Genomic DNA, 26,842 nt, shown 5'->3' with positions numbered 1-26,842 from the left:
GTGTACACGGCTTTAACGAGCAACGTCATCCCGTCGATCGGCGATCAGGGTCGTGTATTAGCATGCTCGGGTGTGCCTTCCGCGCCCACTCCCGGCCTTGAGCGTTCTATCCGTGTGAAACGCGGCGAGGGATGAGGAGGAGCGACGAGATGTCAAGGAAGGAATGCTAAACGCGGAATGCAGGTCGTGCTGCAGCGCGAATCTTTCCCGCCACGTGCTCGATATAGCATGTCGTTGCTGGTTCGATCGCGAAAAGCCCCGGGAAATGGCGGAACTGGTCGGTCTCATTGGCACACCTGGTCACGTCTGCGGAGTAACGCGTGAACTCACCGCGTGATGTAATTGTGATCATTGTTCCTCGAGTCATTCATTTCTTTCGGTGCTCTTCAGTTAACTGGGATCGATTGTTCCTTCCGGGAAGATTTTATGCAGATTGAATACCTTTGGCCCCATGGTTTTATGGTCTGCAGTCTGTTATTCCGGTATCAGAAGCGCGCAGTGTTGTAGTTAGGTACTTTTAGCTTTCAGTTCACTGTTCTGAAGGACAGGATGGTATTTACTGTGACTATAAGGCTGTTTGGAAGTATTTCCAACTTCTCGATCAGCGTCTGATTCTCCAGATTGATTAAGTTTGCCGAGAACATCGTCAGTTTTTGAGTAGCTCATCGTTTTCCCGGGACTATAAGCCTTTCGAAAGGACTATAAGCCACAGTTTAGTTTATCAGATCTGTGTATAAATTAAATGGTCTGTATTATTCCGAGAGTCTGAATGGTGCTATTGGATAATAGAGTCGGTTGTACAGTACAGTGATGACTATAAATCGATAGTCTAATATTAGATAGTAATCCTATGAGCAACAAGTGCCACTGCCACAGTCTTCCTGCCTGACTGTTCTACTCCTCTCGCAGTAGTCGCGCAATACAATAGCCCTGTCTCGACAGTGCAATGAGAATTGTAGTCGAGTAGGGTACTACTTTTAGTCATGCGATGAGGATATTCTAGTTCAGTGGATCTAATTCTACTGTTTTGTACGACTTCTGTGATCCTATTCCTGTAGTCTACTGATCGTGGGTGGTGTTCACAATCCCCTCGTGACTATATTTTTGTGCGCGAGTAATTCAAACTGTGATCACAGTAACTCCCAGCCCAATAGTCTTCCCGGCAAACTGTCTAACGATCTGGCTAGTAATTTAACAGTCCAATAGTCGCCGCTTTGGGGTCCAGTAGTCACTAGTCCACAGTTAAATAGTCATTAGGCTACAGTTAAATAGTCACTAGTCTATAGTTAAATAGTCACTACCTTGCAATTAAACAGTCACTAGTTCACAGTTAAACAGTCACTAGTCTACAGATTAATAGTCACTAGTATACAATAAAATAACAATTAAATCGTCACTAGTCTACAATAAAATAACAATTAAATAGTCACTAGTCTACAGTTAAATAGTCACTAGTCTACAGTTAAATAGTCACTAGGCTACAGTTAAATAGTCATTAGTCTATAGTTAAATTGTCACTAGCCTGCAAATAAACAGTCACTAGTTCACAGTTAAACAGTCACTAGTCTACAAATCAATAGTCACTACACTACAATTAAATAACAATTAAATAGTCACTGGTCTACAATTGAATAGTGACTAGTTAACAGTTAAACAGTCACTAGTCTACAAATCAATAGTCACTACACTACAATTAAATAACAATTAAATAGTCACTGGTATACAATTAAATAGTCACTAGTTAACAGTTAAATAGTCACTAGTCTACAGTTAAATAGTCACTAGTCTACAGTTCAATAGTCCCACCTCTATAGTCAACCAGTCAACTTGCATTCAACGAGGCAATTACAGCAGGCGGAAGTAAGTGCTTATACTGTTTTTTTTCTTCAAATGATGTTTGTCAACGTGTTAGCGCAGAGAGGTGGAAAGTAAACCACCCAAAGTAGGTAAATTCACAGGATGACCATTTCTGAAGCTCGCCTAGTATTTACCATGGAAACTGGTCGACGTTAAACCGGCTTTTCACTGGCACGTCACACACCCGTCCTACCGTTAGGCCGCCGATCTTCCTTTCTTCGATTTCGCCCTCCGTTTTTCCCTTTCGAGGACTGTCCCCACCTGCACCAGGTAGAGAATTCCCCTTTTCTGATCCCCCACGGACACGTGGGAGGGTGTTGACCTGGCGCACGTTGCCCCCTGCTCACTTTCGTTGACTTTCCATCAAAGGAAAGCCAACCCTCCTAACTCGCTTCTCGGAATTCGTTTCAAAGCCCTTCGCCCTAAGGAAGTAACAGCAAAAATGAAAATTATACAGCGTTGCATTGTTAACATTACTGTCTACAGACCCACCTCTCTTTCGTCCACTTTTAATCTCTGATTCTTCCTGCTACATTATTTCTTCCAGTGGACGTCAGATAAGCAACCATTGAATTATCTCGGATTTGGAAGCTGATCAATCGCCCCGTGAAATAGTGTAGAATATTAATAGCAAGCTGTTCCTTTTAAAGCGCGAGACAAGTCGCCACCGAACAGTCCCTTGCCAGGATTCAGTTCTTTCCTGGAACTGCTCGCATTTTTGCTCCCAGAGGGGTGGAAGTAATCTAATCTCCCACGGAATGCCACGGTTGTCCATCTTCCCAGCGGGCACGGGGTCAGTTCCAAGCCACCCTGCCCCTTCGCACACAAATTCCTCACAGGTGGAATCCTGGAATATTCCACATTCACGCGCCACTGCAAAACCGGAGGAAAGCGGAAACTGTTCAAATATTTTTTTTTTTCATTTCAACAATTCCACGACTCGTAACAACAGTTCTGTTACCTCTAAGGGCGGCCCGTATCATTTTACCATTCCTGTTCGTACCTATATCCTCCACCTGTGTAAAAGGGAGCAACTTTTTACGTCCAATAAGATGCAGAACTTTTCACGGGGTACGCGGTCGGTAGAATTCAGCCCCCCTTTCTCTACCCTTTAGAGGGAGAATAAGCCCTCTCTGCTCCCTGGTCACGTCTAGAGAGAAGCTCTCCTATGGAAGAAGGGGATGACTGACAAAGCAGAAATCCGCGTGAGAGACGCTACGCGAGCGTGAGAGAAATTACCAATTAACCTTCCGTGACGGCCAATTAAAAGCTGTATTTTTTATGGACACGCCTGGCGCGGCCAGCGATGCACGGGAAGCGTGGCAGAAATTTATATACATACTGATCAAAATAATTGGACGGATTCGTGCGGCTGTGGAATGACCCTAATACGAGGAATGAAAAAGAAACACCGTTTTTTTGTTGTCTAATTTTAATTAGAATTAGAACAGTTCCAGCCTTTTGTTTATAAAACGGAGATACGCGACATTTATCACTGGACTGTGATTTCAATTTATAGGGGGATGAAACGAAATTTCCGACTGCGTTAATATTAGGGTCGAGATTAAATATATATATGTCAGCACAGTTAGCAGGGACTTTTTTGAGTGACCAAGTGCCTATCGAAGTGTAAGTTCGAAAGGAATTTCAGCTTCCACGTCAATTTGCCACTCGTGCAGGAGACAGAAAAAATTGGAAAAATTGGCTTTGTCGGCCCCTCTGGAAAGTGCTCGATAAAAACCAGCGAGGGGACGTTTCGGAATTAATCGATTCGTTCGATTCGACGAATGGGAGTACCTGCTCGCGTGCAGCTGGGTCTCCAGTGCAAAATGCAAGAGAGTGATGTTTTGTTGAGCCTCCCCCCCTTCTCTGCGTTGTCCGTCTCGTTGGACTCGTTGCAGCAATCAGAACATTTTGTTATGGTAATTTCGGGACGGCCTGTGGCCGACGTGCGATTTACAAAAGACGCAGTCGGCGATGTTGGGCGCGATCTTTGCGAATGCTACACCGTGAGAAATTTCGCCCCTTCAGTGACGGGAATCTAGCAACTCTGTTTCAAAAATATTTATTTAAAAATTACCCCTTCTCTTTTGGAATATTTCTGCGGCTAAGTTGTAATCACGATTCTCCTGAAATCACGCGATAAAACTTGGTAGAAGGAATTGCATCGCTTTGTGGTGCGAGATATTACCCTATTTCGTGACCTCGTTCAATTTTGGAACGTGGTTCGGGGCAAAATGGAGCCGCAGGCGATTACTCGCCGCAAAACGAGCAAGAAGGGTGGAATAGATTTTTGTCGCGCGGTGTTTCCTTTTCGAGGAAATCGAGTTCGAAGACGGTGGCTCGCACGCGTGATGGACGAGTGGCGCCTCAGTGGCTATTCGCGAGGATCATTGGTTTAGTTCAGTGAGATATTTGTTTTATTAAGTGTATTAGAATGATTTATTGCATTAAGGCTTCTTAAAGTGGGTTATTTACTTAAGTGGGGATTTCTGAACTTGTCAGTTTATGATTGTTTAAAAGAAATGGGGTTTGTCACTTAGAAAATACATGTAGTTATGATTCAAGATTTAAATACAATACGTCCCTAAATTTAAATATAATTTTTACCTCTCGTTTCGAAGTTTAAAAATTCACCGAAGATTAATAAAGTTTTATGTTTATCGTTTGAAAAATATAATTGTCCAGGTCGATAGGAAAAGAATTTCACGATGATGTGTGAAAAGTATTTCATGTTCAGATTCCTGTTCGGTGCAATTCGAAATTGGATTACTCCGAATATTTGAATACTCCTAATTAAATGAATAATGTTCGAATATTCGAATACTCCGAATTATTCGAATACTCCGAATTATTCGAATACTCCTAATTATTCGAATATTCGAATACTCCTAATTATTCGAATATTCGAATACTCCTAATTATTCGAATACTCCTAATTATTCGAATATTCAAATACTCCTAATTATTCGAATATTCGAATACTCCTAATTATTCGAATATTCGAATACTCCTAATTATTCGAATAATGTTCGAATACTCCTAATTATTCGAATAATATTCGAATACTCCTAATTATTCGAATATTCAAATACTCCTAATTATTCGAATATTCGAATACTCCTAATTATTCGAATATTCGAATACTCCTAATTATTCGAATAATGTTCGAATACTCCTAATTATTCGAATAATGTTCGAATACTCCTAATTATTCTAATAATGTTCGAATACTCCTAATTATTCGAATAATGTTCGAATACTCCTAATTATTCGAATACTCCTGATTATTAGAATCTTTGAATAATGTTCGAATATTCGAATAGTCCTAATTATTCGAATTATTCGAATTATTCGTATAGTCCTAATTACTCCAATTATTCGAATAGTCATAATTATTCCAATTATTCGAATAGTCATAATTATTCCAATTATTCCAATTATTCGAATAGTCATGATTATTCGAATTATTCGAATAGTCCTAATTATTCGAATTATTCGAATATTTGCAGCTGTATTACATACACTACGTAGATCAATAGAGAGCTGGTAGGACCGTGTTAATCCGTGGCACGTGCTTACAACAATTTTGAACTGTTTTTTCTCGAAAACAAAAGTTCAGAGGAGAAAATATTATACCACATTTTCGATGTGTTTTTGGACGAGGAACCAGCCTCCATGTATTTTACCACTCGTTTGCGCGTATTTTCATTGAAAAATCACGATAAATGGAGGTTCAGCTGCATTGTGTCGTACAGATGATCGTGGATTTCTGTATCAGTTTCTGAAGTAGGACGAGGAGTTTCGCCCTGGTCAGGATTAGCTTCTGTAACAGTGGCAGTTAAATGGACACAGGGGTCGCGAAGGGAACAACAGGTGGCTGAGCACGCAACCCTCGAAACGTTTTCCGAAATAAGTTCCTGTTCTTAGTACAAATCCTACGAACTTGATGCTGGCATTTAATTATAGAGGCTTAATTAATGACCACTGCGAGCTGAATATTTTCTACTACATATACCGAATATCGTTGATTCCACCGAGTGTTTGAACGAAATTAAGTATCGCCAGGTTCTTCGTACCGTAGGCACGACATAGCGATTGGTAGTTAATTATTGGCGGTTTATAGGCTTTTTCTGAAAAATGTTCGAGGTTGTCTGTTGATTGCAATTTGATTAAATGGGAGCAGGAATTTTAATTAACGAATGTAGTTGTCGCTGACTGGCTCCTGATAATTTTAAGTGTCCAGTGATTTATGAATAGATTGGGTAGTTCGAGGCTTGATAACGAAACTAAATTGGACTGTTGATTATTCAATAAATAAACGTAAAATTGATGGGTTTCCAATAACACCTCAGTTAGTTATATATAATTAATCGAAGCCACCCATCGTGGCAATCATTTGCTTGCATATTTTAGAAAATTTGAGAATCTTATTCTACTTCTAGATAAGTAGTTAAATAACAAATTAAAATCAAAATCAAAGAAACAACGACTACACATTTCGAAAATAAGTTTACTTCCAAATTAATACTCAATTCTTGCAATTTATTTTGAAAATCTTTTAATTTATAATAGAAACTTTTAAACAAAGGAAATTACTAACCCTAATTTGAAGTTTACTTTTATTGTCGCCTAAAAAAAAAGAGACAGAATTATACTCAGTTTTTGAGTTTTAAAGATGCTAATTTTTATTCTTTTCAAAATTTCCGGTCTCGATGGTCGTTTGTATTCTGGAAGTAGTTCGCCAGAGGCTTATCTCAGTAAAAAATGAGGTCGCACGATAGCGAGAAACCGAAATCCGCGAAAGTGGACGTCGCGATATGCATTCCGATAGGATTGCTGGAATTCGCCGGCGAAAATTTCTCAGCAAAAGTTCACGGAATGAGGTTCGGTTAGAGGATTTCCCTGGTTCCTGAGCGCCGCGAACGAGATTGCGAATTCCTGATTAACGATCGTCATTGGACTTCCATTCTGCGGAGACGTTTTCATTCATAAAACTAAGGGAAATCGAAGTATTCAGATAAAACATTGGTGAGAAACTATTCCTCGTCGATTTCCTTTATCATTGGAATTAAAATGTAGGGGGGGGGGGGCGTATTTTAATTCGAGTCAAAGTAAATAATTTTTCATTCCTTTCACTTCGCAAAGCATTTTTGACGATGCAATAAAAATTACCTGGATTAGTGTAATTATAAATGATGATAGTTATATCATATTTCTAATTGTTCCTCGTTTTTCTGTTTCAGGTGAGTTACATCGTCGACATACTTCCACCGGCACGTCATACATTGTGGTTCGAGCGAATGGTATCTCTCAACACATTTTTCACTTTTTTTTTATTCCCAAGAAATTATCAAAAATCATCATAAATGCTGCTCGATGAAAAATACGCTTCATTATCGTCATTCTCCTCTTGCTCGAAAATCCTGCCACTAAATCTACCAGCATTCTCACCTCTGCATTCCGAATTTTCAAAATTTTCAAAATTTCGATATCACACGTACACTCTTCAAAATTCCCACGAACACCTCCACCACCTCTAACCCCTTTTGTACTCCCAATTATTAATTATTCACTTCCAATTTACGTCTTACAAATCGTGCATTAAAAAATTGCAAAATTTTCAAAAAAAAAAAAAAAAATGCTAACGAACAACTCTCCTTTCTAATATATCCTCATTCTCTCTCTGCCACTCTCCCTTGCATGCTCAAAAATCCGAATTCCCCGACCAAAAAAAAAATATGTCCAAATTCGAAATGAAGTATTTTGAAAAATAAACACATCGCTGGACTACGACACAGAGCACTAGATTCGCTGAGAGAGCGAGCGCAGAAGTGGGTGAGCGAGTGGCAGGCAAAAATATAAATAAGCAGGAAAAAAAATACGAGCTCGACAGAGCGAGGGTGGCGATAAAGTGCGACGAAAACAGAAAAAGGGGGCCTTGATGCGTGGCGGAGACCTCGCGATGCTCAACGAAGCTTCACGCGGGTCTGTAATCATGTCCGGTTTCCTCTGCGCTGCCAGCAGACATCAGAGACACCGACCAGGCCTCCATTAGAGCCGGGGATCGTTAAAAACGTAAAATAATAAACAGCAACGCGGGGGGGGACCGTTTTACGCGACAGCGGGCGCGCGCCGATAGAAGAACGAAAAAGGTGCGCCCACCCCTATCGTGGCTGTAGGTAAATGAAGATGTTGAGCCACGCACGGTCGGATGCCGCTATTTCTCGAGATGCTTGTTTTTTTTCATCGTGGAGCGTGGAGAAAAAAAAATGGCGCCTCGATTGTGGGAATAATTGGCTTATTGTATTACGTGCTCGAGGTCTGCTGCGTTTTCCTTTGGGACTCGCGTAGAATTGCTCGGGGATTCACAGTGCTGCTGTTGGGCAGAGTATTTCAAGGTTTTTTGGTTTCTTCGAAGGGATGGGAGGGGAAAGTAGAAAATTATTACTGTCCGCAGAATTACCGCGAAGTTTGGTCAATTCTTTTCTTTTTTTTTTTTAGGGAGAATTGGGATTTTTAAAATATATTTTTGGAAGATGCAGGGTGTCAGCCTGGCAGGGATTTTCAGATGTTTTTGGTTGAAAATGGTAGCGAGTTTCTTGTGACTTTATTATTTTACTGAAAAGGTAGATTTTTTTAAAAGACTTTTTTTTTAAACTCTGTTCCCAATTTTGAATTATTCGCGGTCAAAGTTGCCCTGTTGCGCGGTGCCAACTTGAAGCGCGCATAATTCAGTAACTATGAAAATTTTTTAAAAAAGTTTGCTGCGCAAAATCGTTTGATTTTTAACTGAGGAATTTTATTATCACAAGGGTAACCTGAAATATTTTTAATCCTTAACTGGTATCCTGGGGTCGTTCATGACCCCAAGCACGCAACTTAGACAAGCGAATTTCAAATTGATTTTATAATAATTGTTTATCTTTCTACGTTTCTATTATTTCATACATTACCTAAGAACAAAACATAGAGGTTGATCTAATGTCGACTTTACAAATTTCTGTGTCTTTATTTATTCGGTGTCTGCCACGACCCCGGTATACCAGTCACGTTTGCCAAAAACAGTATACCAGTTAAGGGTTAATAAACTCAGAACACGAAGAAAAATTTTCAAAAATTTTTCCTCCCCAAATTTGAGTAGAAAAAGGCACCGCAAATATTAAATACTGGCTCTGAAGTTTAGCAGAAAATTGTGGGGAGAAAAGCGTGGAATAATGCCACGTAATTTTTGTACTTTTGCCCGAGGAATCTGGCGAAACGAGTGCAAAGCGCAGAAGGGGTACTGGAACGTGAAGAAGTTCCACATACCCGCCGCCAATTTCCATCATTCATGAGTCGAAGAGAGGTAGCGACTTGGAGAGCAATTATTCTTTAAAATTGCCTCATTTTTCTCTCGTTATGTGCGTCATTCGATGCTGTAACCCGAGAGAAAAGGAATTTTACGTATGAAAGGAAAGAACTCCGTCGCCATCGAGCCAGCCACTCAGTGTCCTACCGTTTCGCACGCAAGAAGAGGAGCGGCGGTTTCACTGGGAGGCGATTGTTCAAGGCCGTTCGGTGCATGTGCAACCGATCGGCTCACGTTTTCTTTTGTCACCGTGTTCCCTGATCCTCGGGCCCGCGGCTCTTCCATGGAATTGCTCACTCGACCGGTATTTTTACCAGTCATTGCAGGCCTCGCCGTGATCCGCCGCTCGCATCGCGTGTTCTGCTTTACAACACTGGAGGGACAGTTCTCCTCCGCCGCCTCTTAGCCTTCAGTTCCGCAGAAATGCGTTGTTCTAACCTTTGAGGACAGCCGAAGGACACTTAAGATTTTATCGGTTGTTTCATTGTCATCTTTTTTTTTTTAATTTAACTCGTATATTTCTGGGTGATTATTTAAATTTGTATTTGCTGGCAGAAGTTAACCCTTAACTGGCGTCCTGGGGTCGCTCGTGACCCCAAGCACCCAAAGTTCGATGTACAATAAGGGGACTAGCGCTCGAAAATGCGAAAAATAATTGTCCAAACGCTAAGAAAGAGTGGAAAATTAAATTTTGTTAAACTGGATTTTAAAAAATATAGCGTTGTAAAGCTCGTCACGGCACACGTTTTTTCTATTTACAGTTTGTTTATTGAATCGTTACTATTCGAGCTAAAAATTATAAACAACAAATTTTTCATCCCCCAAAATCATCATTTCTTTAAACATAAATTGCGATAACTCGAGTACATATTAACGGATCGTTATAATACATTTTACGGCTTCGCTGAAGTTTTCTGAAGTTATGTTTCAAGTCTCATAACGATCCCTTAATATTTACTCGAGTTATCGCAATTTATGTTCGAAGAAATAATGATTTTGGTCGAAGAAATTTTTTCGTTTATAATTTTTATCACGAGTACTAATGATTCGATAAAAAACTGCAAATAGAAAAAATATGTGCCGCGACGAGCTTTACAGCACTATATTTTTTAAAACAAAGTTTAACAACATTTAATTTTCCAATTTCTCTTAGCGTTTGGACAATACTTTTTCGCATTTTCGAGCCCTCAATTTTCGGTTGTCTAAGTTGGTAAGCTGAATTTCTAATTAATTTTATAATAATAGTTTAACTTTCTACGCTTCTATTATTTTATAAATTACCTAAGATGAAAATATTCATAGTGGTCTAGTGTCGACTTTACAAATTTCTCTGTCCCTTTTTATTTGGGGTCTGCCACGACCCCAGTGTACCAGTCAAGTTTGCCAAAAACAGTACACCAGTTAAGGGTTAAGGTAAAAAAAATTCAATTTAAATTCGAAACAATTTTTGGGGGTAAAGTGCACTAAATGTATTTCGTTTGTCAGCCATATTTTTGGTAAAATATGCAATCGGGGGACTTTCATTTTTGGTTTTACTGGTGGTTACGGAGACGCAAGTTTTTGAAGATTTTCGAGTAAAAAGGTCGGTGACAAATGCTGTCGGTGAATATTAAAGACTCGATGCTGCCGGGCACCAAATATGTACAATTAGAATCGTGCGCTTGCGGCGTTGCTTTGGGTGATGATGAACGCCTTGATGACGGTGTTCTTTTGTGCGAAGGAGCACAATGCGTAATTGCGGAGGCACGAGGATGCGGTAGCCTCAGCGGTCAGGGACTCAAGTGTTACGAGCGAACAGATGTCATTCTTCTTGGATTCCCATTTCGGGGAACAGCTCAACTCGCCCAGCAAATTGTCGCTGCATTCGGGGTTCTTTGATCTATATTTTGCGCAGAGAATCGCGGAACAAGGATTTTCGATATTTCCTCAGTATTCCAGGCGGTTAAAGTAAATTACAAAATTAGAAAAAAATTATACGTTTCGTGTAGGACGATCTCGGCTACCGGACCAATGTGCCGAGAGACGCGCAATTCATACGCCTGGGGCGGGTCACTTCATCTTTCGTTTCGCGGTTTCAGGGGTAAAAATAAACGGTATTTGTTTATAAAATGCCAAATATTCGACGTCTCCAACAATAGAAGAGGACTTTTAGCGTTAATAAATTCTTTTGAGTCGTTTTAATTTTTAACCCTTAACTGGTATCCTGGGGTCGCTCGTGACCCCAAGCACCCAAAGTTCGATGTACAATTTTCAGTTGTCTAAGTTGGTAAACTGAATTTCTAATTAATTTTATAATAATAGTTTAACTTTTATACATTACCTAAGATGAAAATATTCACAGTGGTTGCACTAGTGTCGACTTTACAAATTTCTGTGTCCTTTTTTATTTGGGGTCTGCCACGACCCCAGTATACCAGTCACGTTTGCCAAAAACAGTTTTCCAGTTAAGGGTTAACTTAGAGAAAACAGGTCTCAGCATTTTGCATTATGGCACAGCTTATTGCTCCCATTTAATCAGGTCAATATTAATTCATTTCTTGGGAGTTTATTTTAAAAATAGTAAACGTCATAGTGTCAACAAATTTTTATAAACTGTATTTGTACATTATTGAAGATAATATAAATTCCTTTTTGCATATTATCTGAACAAACCAAGGAAATTCTTGAAGTTCATAAGACTCTTCATGAAATCATCTATAATCATAGCTAAATATTGTAATCGCATGTTTTGACAGACGTTTGAACCACAAACTTAAAAAGGGTTATTTTACTCACAAACATGTTTATAAAAAGAGGAAGATTGGTCGAAAAGTTATGATCGTAAACTTCGCAGATTTTTTTGTATCACCAGGACAGTCGCAGCCACCATTAGACAGCAGTATTAAATAAAATATGCAAACCAAATTTGGTATTATCCTGAATAATGTACAAATACATCCCAAAAATTTTTTTAACCATATAACATTTACTTTCTTTTAAATAAAATCCTAAAAATGACCTATTCTCGAATGGCTGTCATTTACTGATTTCCTATTTTACAAAAATCTCCCGACGAATTCACCAAACGATAGTTAAGCCAGACTTAAAAATGACATATTTCTACAAATGCATATCACCTTTCTATTGTGAATCCCGAATCCCCAAAACCAACCTACAGCTTCGACTCCTACAAAAAAAAAACACCTCCCGCGTAATCCAATCCACGAACCACCAAGAAGTCACCTAAAGAGACTCAAAGAAACCACCCTGCATCAAAGAACCGTTCCACCTTCCCCAGGCCAGGAACACAAAAGCTGTTCCCATCGACTTCGGCTACCCCTCAAACACTCCCCCTTTCCCCAGCCCGAAAAACGCCGAAAGGCCCTGATTCCCTGATCCCGTGGACAAGGAGGGGAAAAAAAGGGATCGAGTTGCCGCGGAGGGCGTGCAGAAGCCACAGCCTTGAACTTGAACCCGAGAACAAGGCAGAAGCCGCACCGGCGGTCATCCTCGGTTTCTGGGTTGATCCGGGTCAGGTGTGCCTCGCGAAGGTCCGCCGAATCGAGGTTAGGGCTGGATCTCTCTCGACCCGGTCTACCTGCGATCCTTGGTCGAGTCCCTCGGACGACCCCCGAACGAGGGGGCGCGCGCACGCGCGCCTCGTGATTCTGGAAACGGGACAGCTGCCGTTCTGCATCCTGCCCCTCCCGCGCCGCTCTTGCCGCTTCCTATCGTCCAGGTTCTCACCCTGGCGGCGACCTTGGCCCGACTTCAGGTGGCCCTGGAGCTTGCCAGCCGCCGGGGAGGAAGGAGCACGCCTTTGTCTCCTGCGCGACAGGATTTCGCTGTTTTTAGGCTGGGCGCCTCGCGCTGCCACCCTTTTCAACCTCGCACACGTGTTTCTCGGGGGTTTTCGGTGATTATCGCGGGATTCAAAGGGATGTCGCGGCGGGAAGGGGTGCGCGGTGAAGGAATGGGGCTATTTCCTGGTCGAGTTGAAGGCTCCGCTGGAAATTAGGCTGTTTTGGGTGAAGTGGAGCGGAACTCCCTTCTTCTCGTCTGTGGAGCGGTGTGGTCGGCGACCTGGGGACTTATTGGAGATTTAAATTTTTTTGGGGGGGGGATGCTTCTTGGTACGGAATTGTTAAATTTTGGGATCGGCTTAAGGATACTAAAAAAAATTGGATTTTTGTAAAATGGAATGAGCGGAGTTTTTTGAAAGTAGGCGAAAGTTAATTTCAGACTCTGACACTTGTTGTTTGATTTCAGGCATTGAGAGCAACAACGGACTAACCCACTTTGAAAGAAATAATTTTAAATATGATTTGTAGAGCCTATTGGAATACACTGTTGCTACTAACTCGATTTTGAAAAAATGGGGGTTAGTCCATTGTTGCTCTCAATTCCTCATTTATCAGTTTTACCTTCTGGGCAACGGCTAATACAATGCAAATGAAAGTGAACAGTAGCATTTCACTTTGGCACTCATTGGCGGTATAAGTCTTGAGAATAACCGAAGAATCTAATGACCTTTGTCAAAATTGGCTCGTCCGTTTCTGAAATATAGGTAAGCCTCGTATAACGCGGTTATGAAATCGAGGTAATAACCCTCGTATTATGCGCGCAGATTCGATACCTGTAACACGGTTTTGACACTTTTAGATTTTTATGGTTTGCATGTCAACTTATATGAATTAGATAAAAATATATTCTTCTTTATCACGTCGATGTAGCTTATATCATTTTTTAAAAAAAACACCCCTATCGCACCCCAATTTTTTTTTGCCAATATTTCTGCAAATTTTTAGACCTCGATATTAAAATTTAAAAATTTGGTGTATTTTAACCAAGAAATCGCTTTTTCCCACAATTATTTTTTCAACTACAAATTTCGTCATGTCAAAATTTACATTTCTAGAAAAACTACAATTAAAATTAAGAATTAAGAAGCTACAAAACCTACAATTTTCACTCAAAAAGTTAAACGGTTAAAAAATACAAAAATGGTGGCTCAAAAATTGACGATCAAAAATGAACCCCGTGTGACCAATTTGTGATTATAAGGTTTGGCCACGAAGGGTGAAAATAATTTTAAAAAAAATTTGGAACCTAAATCCTTTGGTTCTATTAAATGCAATTGTGAGCCCCGCTTAAGGCGATTTCCATAACGCGTGATTTTTATGGTCACCTGTACTGTATTCGTATCTATATCTCCATCGGCTTTTACAGCAGAATTTGACTGATTATAGTTACGGCATATAATGCGCGCAACCTTGCACCGAGAAGCCGAAGAGTACATTGGCACTAAAAATCGAAAACATGCATGCAGACAGCGTCTAAAAATATCGCTTGGCTCGGTATTAATTTGCCCGATGTCACGTTGTCAGAAGGATCGAGGGGTGGGGAGGGAGAGCGGGAAGGAAACGTTGCATTTTTCGCACATAGACGACCTGGATCGTCTATCGGCGCGCACGTGTGCAAACCGAGGGAATGCGAATGAACCTTAAGCCTCGCGCGCATGTGTGCCGAAAGTGAGTCACCGCGGCTTCTTTCCAGAAATACGCGGCTCTGCTTGGCAATACCCGCCGATATACGAGTGAAGCTCATCGGATACCTGGAAACGCTCTGATGCTGTCCAATACTCAGCTCCCAACCGCGGCGGAATGTTACAGAATCCTCAGTGAAAGCGCGGACCGTCGTTCTGTGAGGATTAATTAAATCTGAGCAAGTAACAGTAATTTTACCAAGTGTGGAAGGTAGTTTGGCTGTAAATGGAATAGAAAAGAACATTGCACAGAGAATAGTTTGAAGTTTAAAAAGCTTCCTTGGTGCGGTGAAGTTAATTCTGGTGGCTACACACACAAATTAAAATTAGTAGTATAACATGGCGGTTTCCAACCCAAAATTTGAGTTTTTGAGGGAGGAAATCCGAATTTCAGTTTTCAGGGAGGGGGAAATCAAATTTGGATCCCCCCCCCCTCCTCAAAATTCAAATTTGGATCGTCCCTCAAAACTCAAAATTAGACTTCCCCCTCCCTCAAAACTCAAGATTTGATTTCCCCCTCCCCAAAACTCAAATTTGGGATTCCCCCTCTCTCAAAACTCAAAATTGAAATTCCCCCTCCCCTAAAACTCAAAATTGGATTTCCCCATCTCTCAAAACTCAAATTTGGATTTTCCCCTCCCGAAAACACAAATTTGGGATTTCCCTTCCCTCAAATCTGAAAATTGGATTTCTCCCTCGCCAAAACTCAAATTTGGGTTACATACCCCTTTGTTATACTACTAAAATTACACCATTGCACGCGTTGGGCCTCACAGGCCCATATTTCCAAATCTAGAAATACATGGATATTTTAAGAAAAAAAATATTTTTAGGCTACACCTCATCTACTACACTCAATCTTCATTAAGAAATATATTTATGACGGAATGGAATACTGAACAAGTATCTCCTTAACACTGCGGGTCATCGTTATCTGAATCTTTTTCAATATCATGAGAACCGGCTCACAGAAAGCTACACGTAAGATACAGTACAATTTATTCAAAAGGTACCTTTTTTATATTCATTTAACTTGGGCCCTTCAGGCCCCAAGTGTGCCCTGTAGGGTTCAGCCCCTGTTTTCTGGAAAAATTCTGTATAAAAACTCTTCTACTCAATAGCAGATATGCTAAGAACTATGAGCCGTTCTAATTTGCCAAGGATTCCTATTTACACACTAAAAACTGAACTAACAAGTTCCGATGTAGTAGTCCACCATCATCACGAAGGAAGTATCAGTTATCACGTATCATACTTGCTATATCCAGGTATTCACGGCTTCCCTCGGCGCAGACAGGGGCCAATTATCACCAGTTCACTTTTATCTTCTCTGTCTGCCATGAGAGAAGTATCGACAAGCCTCCGACTTTCAGACAGTAATGCGTGCGTGGAATTAGTCTAGCCTTGCCTCCAACCTTGTCTAGTCTGAGCTAACCTAACCTAGCCTGCTCTAGCCAGCTCGCTGCTATTATTCCACTGTCTAGCTGAGATATGCGAAGGAACTGGTTCAGGAATGGACGCCGAAGGATGTTTCAATTCTAGATCTCCGATCGGAATGCAAATCCGCGGAACGATTAGATCGTTCGGAGTCAATTAGCTGGGGAGGTTTAGCAAAAAGTGCGGCGCTCCCACGCTCCAGAAACAGAGCCAGAGGATAGAGCAAGGTGCCGAGGTGGTGATTGTGCAATAGCAAAGGGGGTGACCGAGTGTCAAGAGCACGGGAGGTGGCTTTTTAGCGAGAAGCATGCATATGCTCACTCGGAGGTCTCGTTAGCAACATTACCGTCGACTAACGATTATAATCTCCAAGGCCATCGCATTCTGCACGCACGACACATCATTCCGCCTGCTTTTTGTGCTCCTGCGACAGTATTTCGATTCCGTTCCATCGATTCCTCAACGACCGCTATTCTTTTACATTGTATGAATCAATAATACCGACTTTTAATTAATTCGAGAAGCAGGTAGTGGTACAGCGAGGTATAGACTGATTCCTCAGGATAAAATACGTCGAAAATGTCGAATAAATTTTTTTAGTACAACCCTTCGTTCTCGAGATAATCGAGTTTGAATGCGGCGGCAGGCCCACCCGTCGAAACTTACCGATTGCCCACTTCGAAGGCGACTGTGGCGCCACCTGCGTAGGCCCCGCTTGCGGCAGCAGTGGAAGGCAGTTTTCTCGAAAACGATGCTTCGTACGAAGAAACTGTATTCCACCATTTCGACTCATTTTTTAAGGACGAATCACGTGGCACTATTTTTTTTTATAACGAATTACATTGCGAAATTGAAAGAATAAAGAGATAGAGAAGGATTTTTAATTTCGCATTGTTTATGGCACTGTATACCTGCCGAGAGCACTCTATTGTATCACATTGCTGGGTGCACACAACAAATACGGTTAATTCAGCGTCAGTGCACGCGGAACGAGCGAGGCTCGCCCGACGAAAGGTAAAATCGATGACGTAAAATGAGCGCCGTGACGAGTTGCAGCTCGTAAACAGTGGCACGAGGTCATCGTGATTAAGGCTCGCTCGTGAACGACGCTAAACGATCCGACGAGGTCGGTAGAATCGTTGCAGTGCCGGTTCCTCGTCGCTCCGCGCAAAAGCAGGGATCTTTGACCAGCGATGCACGTTCCACCGACCTCTGTGTTATTTAATAACTGGGCCAGGCGAAAATACTTAAATCAAAGAAACTGTCTCGCGCATATATTTTTTTTTTTTTTCAATTCGAAAGATAGGGATCGGGAATTTTAGTTGCGCTTTTGAATTTAAGACAGCCATTAGGAACATTTCCTGGAATCTTTTATTTTTCTCCTAACCCATTTACGTGGTCAGGAACTTAATGTCGCGTATAATTCCGCGTTTCTTCCACTCCCGTGGACTAATTCGCGGGAATTTCATGCGCCTGCCTCCCATTCGGTTTTCAATTAAACGCGTTTCGCATTTCTCGGCCATATACGGCGCGAGAAAAGCTTGCGACCAAGCAAGCATTGCGAAATTATTTTTTTTAAATTCCACCGGCAATTAGGAGCTCTCCCTCCACAACGGCGTCTTAATATCTCACGAATTTTTAATACCCACACTGCTTTGTAAAAATTAAACAATCCTCCCTTTTTAGTATTCAAATTTTATCCAGTTTCTTATACAGTTTCTGGGGGTGCAAAAATTCGATGCGATTTGTAAGTTGGTTTAATTTTCACGGTAGTAATATCCACGCAGCAATTGCTGGTAATTTAATCGTGGCAGTTTAATTAGCATACCTCGCTGCTATTTGTAGCTCTTGTAGAAGTCCGATTCACGTTATGCATTTTACGAGGGATATCAGTTTTAAGAGTCAGGCGAACGCGTAACACTTCCATGGAGCGAGTCCAGCCTGGAACCCTCCGCACGAAGTGAAATCGTTCAACATTTCACGGTGCTAGTTATCGACCTTGGATCGGCTGTTATTAAAGCGCCATCGCGGCGCAGGCATAATGCGCTCGAGTTCTGTGAATGAATTCCTAGCATCTCGCGCTATTCTTTTTACGGCTGCCGCCATTAGTCACGCACCGTCTGCTACGTATAACAACGCGTGCTCGCTTCGACGTCTTCCGTTCTTCTCGGTACATGTACCTCGTCTCACGAATCCAAGCACATCGGCCGAGCCATCGCGTTAAGCTAGTTTCCCACGTGCGAAATTCAGTGGGCGGAATGCAGAAGGTTAGGTGCATTTCATTTGAGCGCACGGCGAGGAACAGCAGGCTGCGCTTGAGTTTCTTAGACGCCGCGTGTTCGGCAAGTGGGAGCGCGCCTTAATCCGGCTATTCTCAGATTTTCTGTTATAACTCGCGAACTGTAAGAGATAGAAAAAAAGTTTTCAGACAAAAGTTGCTTCTTTTAATTGACACTAGCATTTGGTAACTTTTGGTCAAAATCGGAAAATAGCTAAATTTTTTGTGGTCAATTTTCGCGCCTTAAGGTGAATTTGACCCAAAGTTTTCACCCAAAGTTTTATAATTTTTTGAATTCCCGATTCAGGGATCTTCCCTTGTCATTGCCCACGAGGGTAAAATTTTCATAGCACCCTAGACAATGCCTAGATATTTTTCTATACACCGATTTCAATACCCACTTGATTATCAAAAATCTGTAAAATAGTACATCAGAATTTTACTATAACCCTGCATTTTTAGACAAAACTTAGAGCCGAACCCTCATAAATTCCAAGGATTCGTGGCAATCATTAAATCGCCCGACTGAAGCGAGAGGCGGACGCACGAAGAAGTAGGAATGTAATGGACACCTGTTAATTCCCGCAAAATACGATCACTCCGAGGAAAATTCGCGCCACAGTTCTTTCTGGTCGGTCGATAAGGTGAATGTCCCAATTTCTGCTCATATTCCCATTTCTGATTATTTTTCTTATTATTATATGCGTTACGTTTGTCCTATAGTTGCAACAAAGTAATTCTAAATTATTTAAACATTTACATTAACAGAAATACGGACATTTAGACCATTAATTAAATATATAATTAGAAATTACTAATAGTTAACAATCTTGAAATATCTTTCTTAAATAATTTCTGAATTGGTTGATTTATTATTAAAGAATCAATCAATTACTCTGCAAGCTTTGATCACAAATTATTTACACCTTCTTTATGACGAGTTATCTCTTAAATGAGCAGAAATTGGGACATTCACCTTACTCCCTCATTAACGTTTGCTGCCTCCTGGACGAAGGATTTCTGTCGTTGCCCCCTGGTTTCTGTGGTGGCCACCAGTCTCCCTAGCCTTTCGGGTGCTATTTTTAGAAAGAGAAATCCTGGCGGATGTAACAGCTGACCAGAGGTGTTTCTGTGAGCCAGCGGCGGGGGCGGTTTAGAAATTCAGCCACTCTTCCAGGCTCGCCAGGGTGAGCTGAGGGTTGTCCTCGTTTCTCTGGCCATGACCCACCCTGGTAGCCCCGGCTGGGTAAAGCGACACCCACACACCCTCGAGACCCTGTGAACCGCCGACAGTGGCGCGCAAACTTCTTTCTTCTCCTCTCCTATAAACGGAGTTGAAAGGTTAGCATATTTTAATGATATGCCATTATTTTCTTCCTGCTTGGATAACGAACCAAAACCCATTCAAGAATTTTTTCTGTTGTTAAATATTGATCCTACGACGGTGTTAGCAGATTGTCCCTAAATGGGTCCTTTTGTTTAAGCAGGTGATCTTTGAATCTTTTTTGGACTATTTTAGTGTTAATGAGGATCCTAGTAAAATGGTACTTGGGAAGAAAATTATTTTTGAGAGAAAAAATATTCAGCAACTCTTCGAATATTATTTTTCATAATTTTCATATTGCTATTAATCTCGCCGCAGCCCCCCAAAATTGCATAATTACCTAAATCAAGTTCTGACTTTCAGATTTAATTTTTCCAAAATTTCTATTTACTCTGCTCTATCAGAGTACGTCGCATCTGTTCAACTCCATGCCCAACTCACCACTGTCTCTGTTACAGTCTTCCTCGTTCCATCTGTCAGGCGAGTACATATTGTGTAACAGAAAAATTTCATTCTCCGTTGAACTCTGCACCCCGTACTCGGAATAATCAATCGCGCGAGAAACGAGGCCTCGTTTTCATTCATCCGGCGCGATCGCAAAATTCTGAATTACTGGAAAGGTGGCGGCTCCATTGAAAACGAGGTCACGGGCCACAGGTTGCGCATCACTGGCCTGCGACATTCACCGTGTTTCCCCGGTCGAGGCGTGTGCGTGTAGGTGTTCGTCGGTCGGCCGCGCAGGTGTTTATAGGTGTGCGTGCGCATGCGTTTGTGTGTATTTATTCAGGGTGTAACAGGTGGATGACGTCACGGCCAGGGTGGCAACCCCCCACCGGTTAAAAGGGTGCCCCTCCGTCTCCTCCGTTCTACGCCCCCCCGAGGTGCAACTCCACTCCGGGAGTTCGATCTGGAGCTTGTGACTTTGACAGTCGCGCGAACCCCGCGATTTTCTTGTTTTCTCCTTTGCAATATTGTCGCTGATATTCATCAGCGGAACTGTAGATCTTTTCGCGCTTGTAACCTTGAAAAATGTTCCGATGACACTGACGGGGAGGGTGCGCGAAACATTAGGCCGTGTTTCCACTTGTGTGGTGTGCAAATTATTTTTAAAGTGTGTGTGTGATATGATGCGCGCGTAAAACACTTCTTTTGATTGTTTTGTGACAAGTTTTTTTAGTACTCTGCGTATTTTGTGTGCCAAGTTGCACAAGTGGGAATGTGGCTTAAGGTGTGTCTTTCTTGAAATGCTGTATTTTGGGGGAGAATTTGGAAGGATTCTGGTTCTGAAATTTTGATTCTTTATGTGGAGACGGGGTATAAGTGTGTTTGGTGCAATTTGCACCAGTGGGAATGTGGCTTAAGATGTCAGCGCATTTAATCTCATATCTTCTGATTGTATTAAGACAAATTTTTTTTAATACAATACGTATTTTGTCTGTCAAGTTGCACAAGTGGGAATGTGGCTTAAGGTGTGCCTTTCTTGAAATGCTGTATTTTTGGGGAGAATTTGGAAGGATTCTGGTTCTGAAATTTTGATTCTTTATGTGGAGATGGGGTACAAGTGCATTTGATGCGATTTGCACCAGTGGGAATGTGGCTTAAGCTGTCATTTAATCTCACTTCTTTTGATTGTATTAAACCAAATTTTTTAGTATGCTGCGTATTTTGTGTGTCAAGTTGCACAAGTGGGAATGTGGCTTAAGGTGTGCCTTTCTCGGAATGCTCTATTTTTGGGGAGAATTTGGAAGGATTCTGGTTCTTAAATTTTGATTCTTTATGTGGAGACGGTGTGCAAGTGCATTTGATGCGATTTGCACCAGTGGGAATGTGGCTTAAGCTGTCATTTAATCTCACTTCTTTTGATTGTACTAAACCAAATTTTTTAGTATTCTGTGTATTTTGTGTGTCAACTTGCACAAGTGGGAATGTGGCTTAAGGTGTGTCGTGAAATTCTGTATTTTGGGGGAGAATTTGAAAGGATTCTGGTTCTGAAATTTTGATTCTTTATGTGGAGACGGTGTGCAAGTGCATTTGATGCGATTTGCACCAGTGGGAATGTGGCTTAACGGTGTGCCTTTCTTGGAATGCTCTATTTCTGGGGAGAATTTGGTAGGATTCTGCGTCTGAACTTTTAAGTCTTTATGTGGGGACGCGGGTACAAGTACGTCTGATGCGATTTGCATCTGTGGGAAGGTGGCTTTTCCACCTCGACTACATCGCACATTTCATTTTCGCGCATCAATTCCAGCAGTTCTCGAATTTCAGTAATACACTTTGGGGCTTTGACAAACGGGATGAATTCGTTGTTGATTGTCACCGGTGCCTCCCAGTTTGGAATATCGATTGCTGAGGACCTCGAACCCCGACTATTTCCTCACGTAAACAAACTACATACGTCTGCATTGCCGCAGAATGTAACCGATTACGATGTTTTTCCGGATTATCGTCGTCGCAGGTCGAGAATGCGTATTCCAATGATCCGTTTTTATCATTTCGTCTCAACGAGGTACCCAGGCGAGTCCGTGATAAAAACGCGAACAACAGAAAGCCGCGTCAAAGGTCATAACGATGACTAAGGTTCGACGACGATAATTCGGCGGGAAATGCTAGTATCATCGCGAGAAGAAAATTATTTTTCTTCGATGCAGAAAACTGTGGCTGTTATCTTCTTCTATTTTTACAATTTTTAATTATCGGGATTCGGTTCTGATGCACTTTGAGGTGTTCCAAAAAGGAGCAAACAGTTTTTTGGCACCATTCATTTATAATTTTTGTGTTAGAAAAAAACGTCAAAGAATTTTCAATCCCCAAGAAATTACACGCACTGCTGAAAATCCGACAACGTTTCTAATTCGTTGAAACCTAAATTCTCTAACCGCAGTTGCAGGAAGTTGAAAACTCAGATTTTCCCTTACGGTAATCGAAATCTTGGAATGCCTCTCTCGAAGGATTAAACCTTCAGCTGCAGAGAAATCGTTTCCTTGAACCGCAAAGCTTGCCCTACGCGCCGATGTGAAAATCGTGGGCGGAGGCTGTTCAGAAAACCTGCAATCAACACTAGAAAGCATCCACATTTGCACGCTCCTGCGGCAAATACGCCGGCGGGACAATCAGGTTTATCAGAAAATTCTGAATCGATTATGCTTCTCTTTGTGCAATCAGCAGCTGATTGCTTTTGCATTTTCTTGCGGAAGGCATTAAAAACTCGTTAAGACATTACTCTTTCGAAGTGCTCAGAGATATTTTTAACTTCGCAAAAAAATAGGTTCATGAATATTCCATAAAAAAAAAACCACGCGCATAACTCCCGCAGAAGTAGAGAACAAACTACACTCGACTTTACCCATAACCATGAAAACAGAAATATCCAACGAAAATACTAAAATAGCAAACGCAACAAAAGGTCACAAAATCTGATCTCCATCACCGAAAAAAAAAAACAAAGATAGGCTACGTTATCTTTTTACTAAAATGTCAGTCACCTAAAATGGTACCCAGATCATCGAACATTTCAGCAAAAATCACAGCACTAAACGAAGCGGCGCCGCTTTGGTGGCGCGATTTTCCAAAAAGAAGTCGTAGGTGGAAAACCCCTCTGTGCTCGTAGGATCGCAGAAAAGGCTGCGTCTGCGCAGCACGCAGGTATAGGGCTCCCTACGGTGCAGGGTACGCGCGACAGTGAAAGTAGCGCGGAGCCGAGCGGTGATTGGTTGGCTGGCGGCCGAGGCGCAGTGGAGCCTGGCGGGTACCCTCGTGCCTGCACGGCCAGCTCGTACGCCTTCAGTCAGTGACGGACCGTCGACGGTGGAGCGTCGCTCCGTTGAATACGCGGGTGCATAACGTTCGCACTGTAGAACAGTGGGAAGAACTGGCGAAGAAGCAGCATTGGGCGATCCTCGTGCGTTGCCGCGGACCGGTGGCAACAGTCGCTCGATAACAATTAGTGTTTCTGCGACGGCGGCGCGGCTGTCAGTGGTGATACATCGCGTGGGATACGATCGGCCTGTGTTGTTCGACGTTCGCCGAGGAGACGCGCACGTGCGCGCGGACGGTCGCTCGGCACGATGGAGGCGAGTGTCGAAGGACGACGCAGTTTCGTTTGTTGCCCGAGCGACGACGACGGCGGCCGATAGTCTGTCGGCGCGGGCGCGTGAGTGTGTGCGCGGGACGAGGACGGACCGAGGGAGAGCGTGAAAGTAGAAAGAGAAAAGCAGACGGTTGACTCGAGAGCGGCCTGGGAGGGGGGGGGGGGCAGGCAGGCGTATAGAGAGATACGGGACGGAAAGGTGGAAAACGGCGAGAGCAGCAGGAGGGGGCGTGAGAAGTGGAGGTATCGGCGGCACGACGACGGAAAAGTGGAGCGTACAAGAAGGAGACTCGCTCGAGCGACGAACGTACACACGTCCCGGCGTGACCTCGATAGTTGCGTGCATCGTTCCCCTACGATCGTGCGCAGCCTCAGACACCACGCGAACCTCGCCAGTGAAAATCATGCATTTCCACCACGGCTACTCGGCTGGCTGACGTACCTCCCTGTACGCACACCGAGCGCGCCGCGTCCAAGGCAGAGAGAGAGAGAGAGCCTGGCACCGGCGGCGTCCTCTCTTTCTCTCTCCCTCCCGCGCCCGCTGCGTTCCCTTTTGCGCGATCGTGACCCCGTTTCTTCGATGACCGACACTCCGCTGCCGCGGCTGCCTGGCCGCCATTAGCCGGAGCCGCGAGCCACCGGCGGGGGAGGGGCGGAGGGGGGAGGGGGGACAGGAGAGAGAAAGAGAAACGGGAGCAACCGAGGCGGGACGAAGAGGACGATATCGGGGTCTCCCCGCGGCGGAGGAGGAGAGAGCCACGGACGCTGGGACTTACGCGGAGAGGGACAGAGACGAGGAAACGCCGCTAAGCGGCCAAGCGAGACGGGCGACGCGTGAGAGCTCGGGGACCATGGACTCTTGACAGTGAATCGATCCTCGGCCGCCCTGACCTCGTATTCTTGCCGCAATTTCGGTCGACGAACGAATTATCGAGGTCAACGACTAGCGTAGTGTGTCTCTGATACTCTCCCTCCCTCTCTCTCTCTCTCTCTCTCTCTCTCTCTCTCCGTCTCTCTCGCTCGCTGGCGCTGCGTGTAAACAGTGCTCGCGAGCGTCTCTCTTTCGTTGCACCGCGGATAAAGTTCCTGCACCGTCTCGCGGGGCCCGACACGGGGCCCAACGACCAGCACCGGTGGCCGAGGGGTTTTTTCACCGGAAGTGGCCGAGAAAATTGATACGGTGGAGTCCGAGGAACAGCGCACGCTGGTCCAGAAGGTGGAGCAGGCTGGCGAGATGCTGCAGACGGTGCCCCGTGTCCCCGTCGCCGGCGTCCGACGGCGATGGGGCAACAGGCACACCGGGAACCTGCAGGAGTCCAGCCCGGAAGTGTCCAGCAGCGGGGTCCTCTCGCCGCCGCCCAACTTTCAGCCATCCACGCCGGAGAGCGCGGCGGTCAGGAACGAGGAGCTACAGCTGTGGGACCTGGACCTCCATCGGGGACTGCAGACGAACGGGGATCACTACAGGGCCACCGTCACGGCCACGACCACTACGACAGTGCTGCCAACGGTCGGCGATCCTGCGTCGCCGTTCGCCTCCCCTGTAGAAGGTTCGTGTGGCTATACTGCCTGTGCGTTTGTGGTTCTGTATTCTTTTCTCGCTGCTGGCTCGAAACTTGGCGCAACTCTCGCACAGTGTCGCGGCACGTGTTTTCCGCGAAGCTAAAATTTCAGCTTTTTAAATCTTGTATTTCGTCGCGTGGAATTGGTAGTAATTGTCATCTGACATGAGAACATCGTAAGTTAGTAACGTAAATAAAGGATTTAAGGTCAGTGATTGCAGTCAAAGTCGAATAACCAAACGCAAGCTGCCACAGACTGCAAATAGAAGATATTTACCCACTGCATTTTTGTTGTATTTATAAGTTTTTTTCTTTCTTTTTTTTGGAAATAAGCAAAACATATCCTTCTTTCGCTTTATTAATTAAAAATTATTGCGTTTGAAGATATGGATACGCACCAGTGGCTTAAACTGTTACTTTTTTTGTCGCATCTTTTAAATTCTCGAGTGAATTAAAAAAAAGGAACATCGGTTATTTTATTTTTTTTAATATAATTAGTTCTTTTTTTGCCCTTTTATTTGGTGTAAATTTTATCTGCTCCCGAGTGCTCCCACGTAAGAAGAAATACACATAATGAAACGAAAAATTAGACAAATCTGTGCTAGAATATTTATTTTTGAAAGACACTGAGCTTTGCATTCCTTCAGATTCAATTGATAGTGATGAAGATGTATAATAAGAATGAATAATTTAAAATTTATTATCAATTTGAATTATTTAAAAAATTCAATTTATTTTTTTTTAATTGTCTCATATATTTGTTATTAATTTGTGTTTAAATGTATTTAAAAAATATCTATTTTATTTGTTTTACAAAAGTATGCACGATATGATTAACTAATAAAAATTACGTTCAAAAATATATTTTAATAAATTATTTTATGTTAAAAATTCATTTTTGTGTACAAATACGATTAACATATCAATCACATGAAAATAACTGTATCTTAATGGAAAATTGATTTTTGATTCTTTTTCTTATACACTTATTACACTGTGCGTCAGTTTCACAATTTGGGTGGGATGTTTTTTTTTTAGAGAGAAAAAGGTATGAGGAGGAATGCTTTCTCTGGTATTTTAGGAATTATTGAATTAGGTAGTGTTTTGAAGTTTGGAAATTTTGTTTCCGACGTTCTTCAGTTGTGGTTTTGCTATGGGACAGTGGTGACAAGAGTTTCTGTTGCGATTTAATTTAGTATTCGAAACTAGGGTGATCATACTGAATTATTGCGAGCTGTTTTCAGTTGCTGAAAGTGGTTACTTTTACTTTTTTCCAAACTTTCCTTACTTTCGTTTTTTCGTATTTGCGATTTTACTTTTCTTAAATTAAACGCGATCTTTTTCTCGGCGGAGCACGTGTAATTAGCCATGAACTGGTTGGGTCTCTAGTATAATTTCCAGAATGCTGAAAAGTAACTCGAT

At 42.6% G+C, this 26,842-nt stretch overlaps 2 protein-coding genes across 3 annotated transcripts in view; both read left to right on the top strand.

The window, feature by feature from the left end:
* The window catches only part of LOC143376942 (uncharacterized), a 137,043-nt gene extending 128,531 nt beyond the window's left edge, over positions 1–8,512 (top strand). The window contains exon 4 of the mRNA XM_076827746.1: positions 7,104–8,512. Within this exon, the coding sequence (XP_076683861.1) occupies positions 7,104–7,240 (137 nt within the window). The 3' untranslated portion in view covers positions 7,241–8,512. The remainder of the gene's footprint in view (positions 1–7,103) is intronic.
* Positions 8,513–24,546: 16,034 nt separating this feature from the next.
* Positions 24,547–26,842, top strand: part of LOC143376930 (ecdysone receptor-like) — a 42,882-nt gene continuing 40,586 nt past the window's right edge. The window contains exon 1 of one of the 2 annotated variants that reach the window (XM_076827728.1): positions 24,547–25,408. In XM_076827728.1, the coding sequence (XP_076683843.1) occupies positions 25,093–25,408 (316 nt within the window). In that variant the 5' untranslated portion in view covers positions 24,547–25,092. The remainder of the gene's footprint in view (positions 25,409–26,842) is intronic. The other variant, XM_076827729.1, reaches the window with a different exon arrangement.

This window comes from Andrena cerasifolii, chromosome 15, assembly GCF_050908995.1.
Source record: "Andrena cerasifolii isolate SP2316 chromosome 15, iyAndCera1_principal, whole genome shotgun sequence".
Lineage (NCBI taxonomy): Eukaryota > Metazoa > Arthropoda > Insecta > Hymenoptera > Andrenidae > Andrena > Andrena cerasifolii.
The sequence above is the reverse complement of the archived record's forward strand: the minus strand, read 5'-3'. Positions and strand labels throughout refer to the sequence as shown.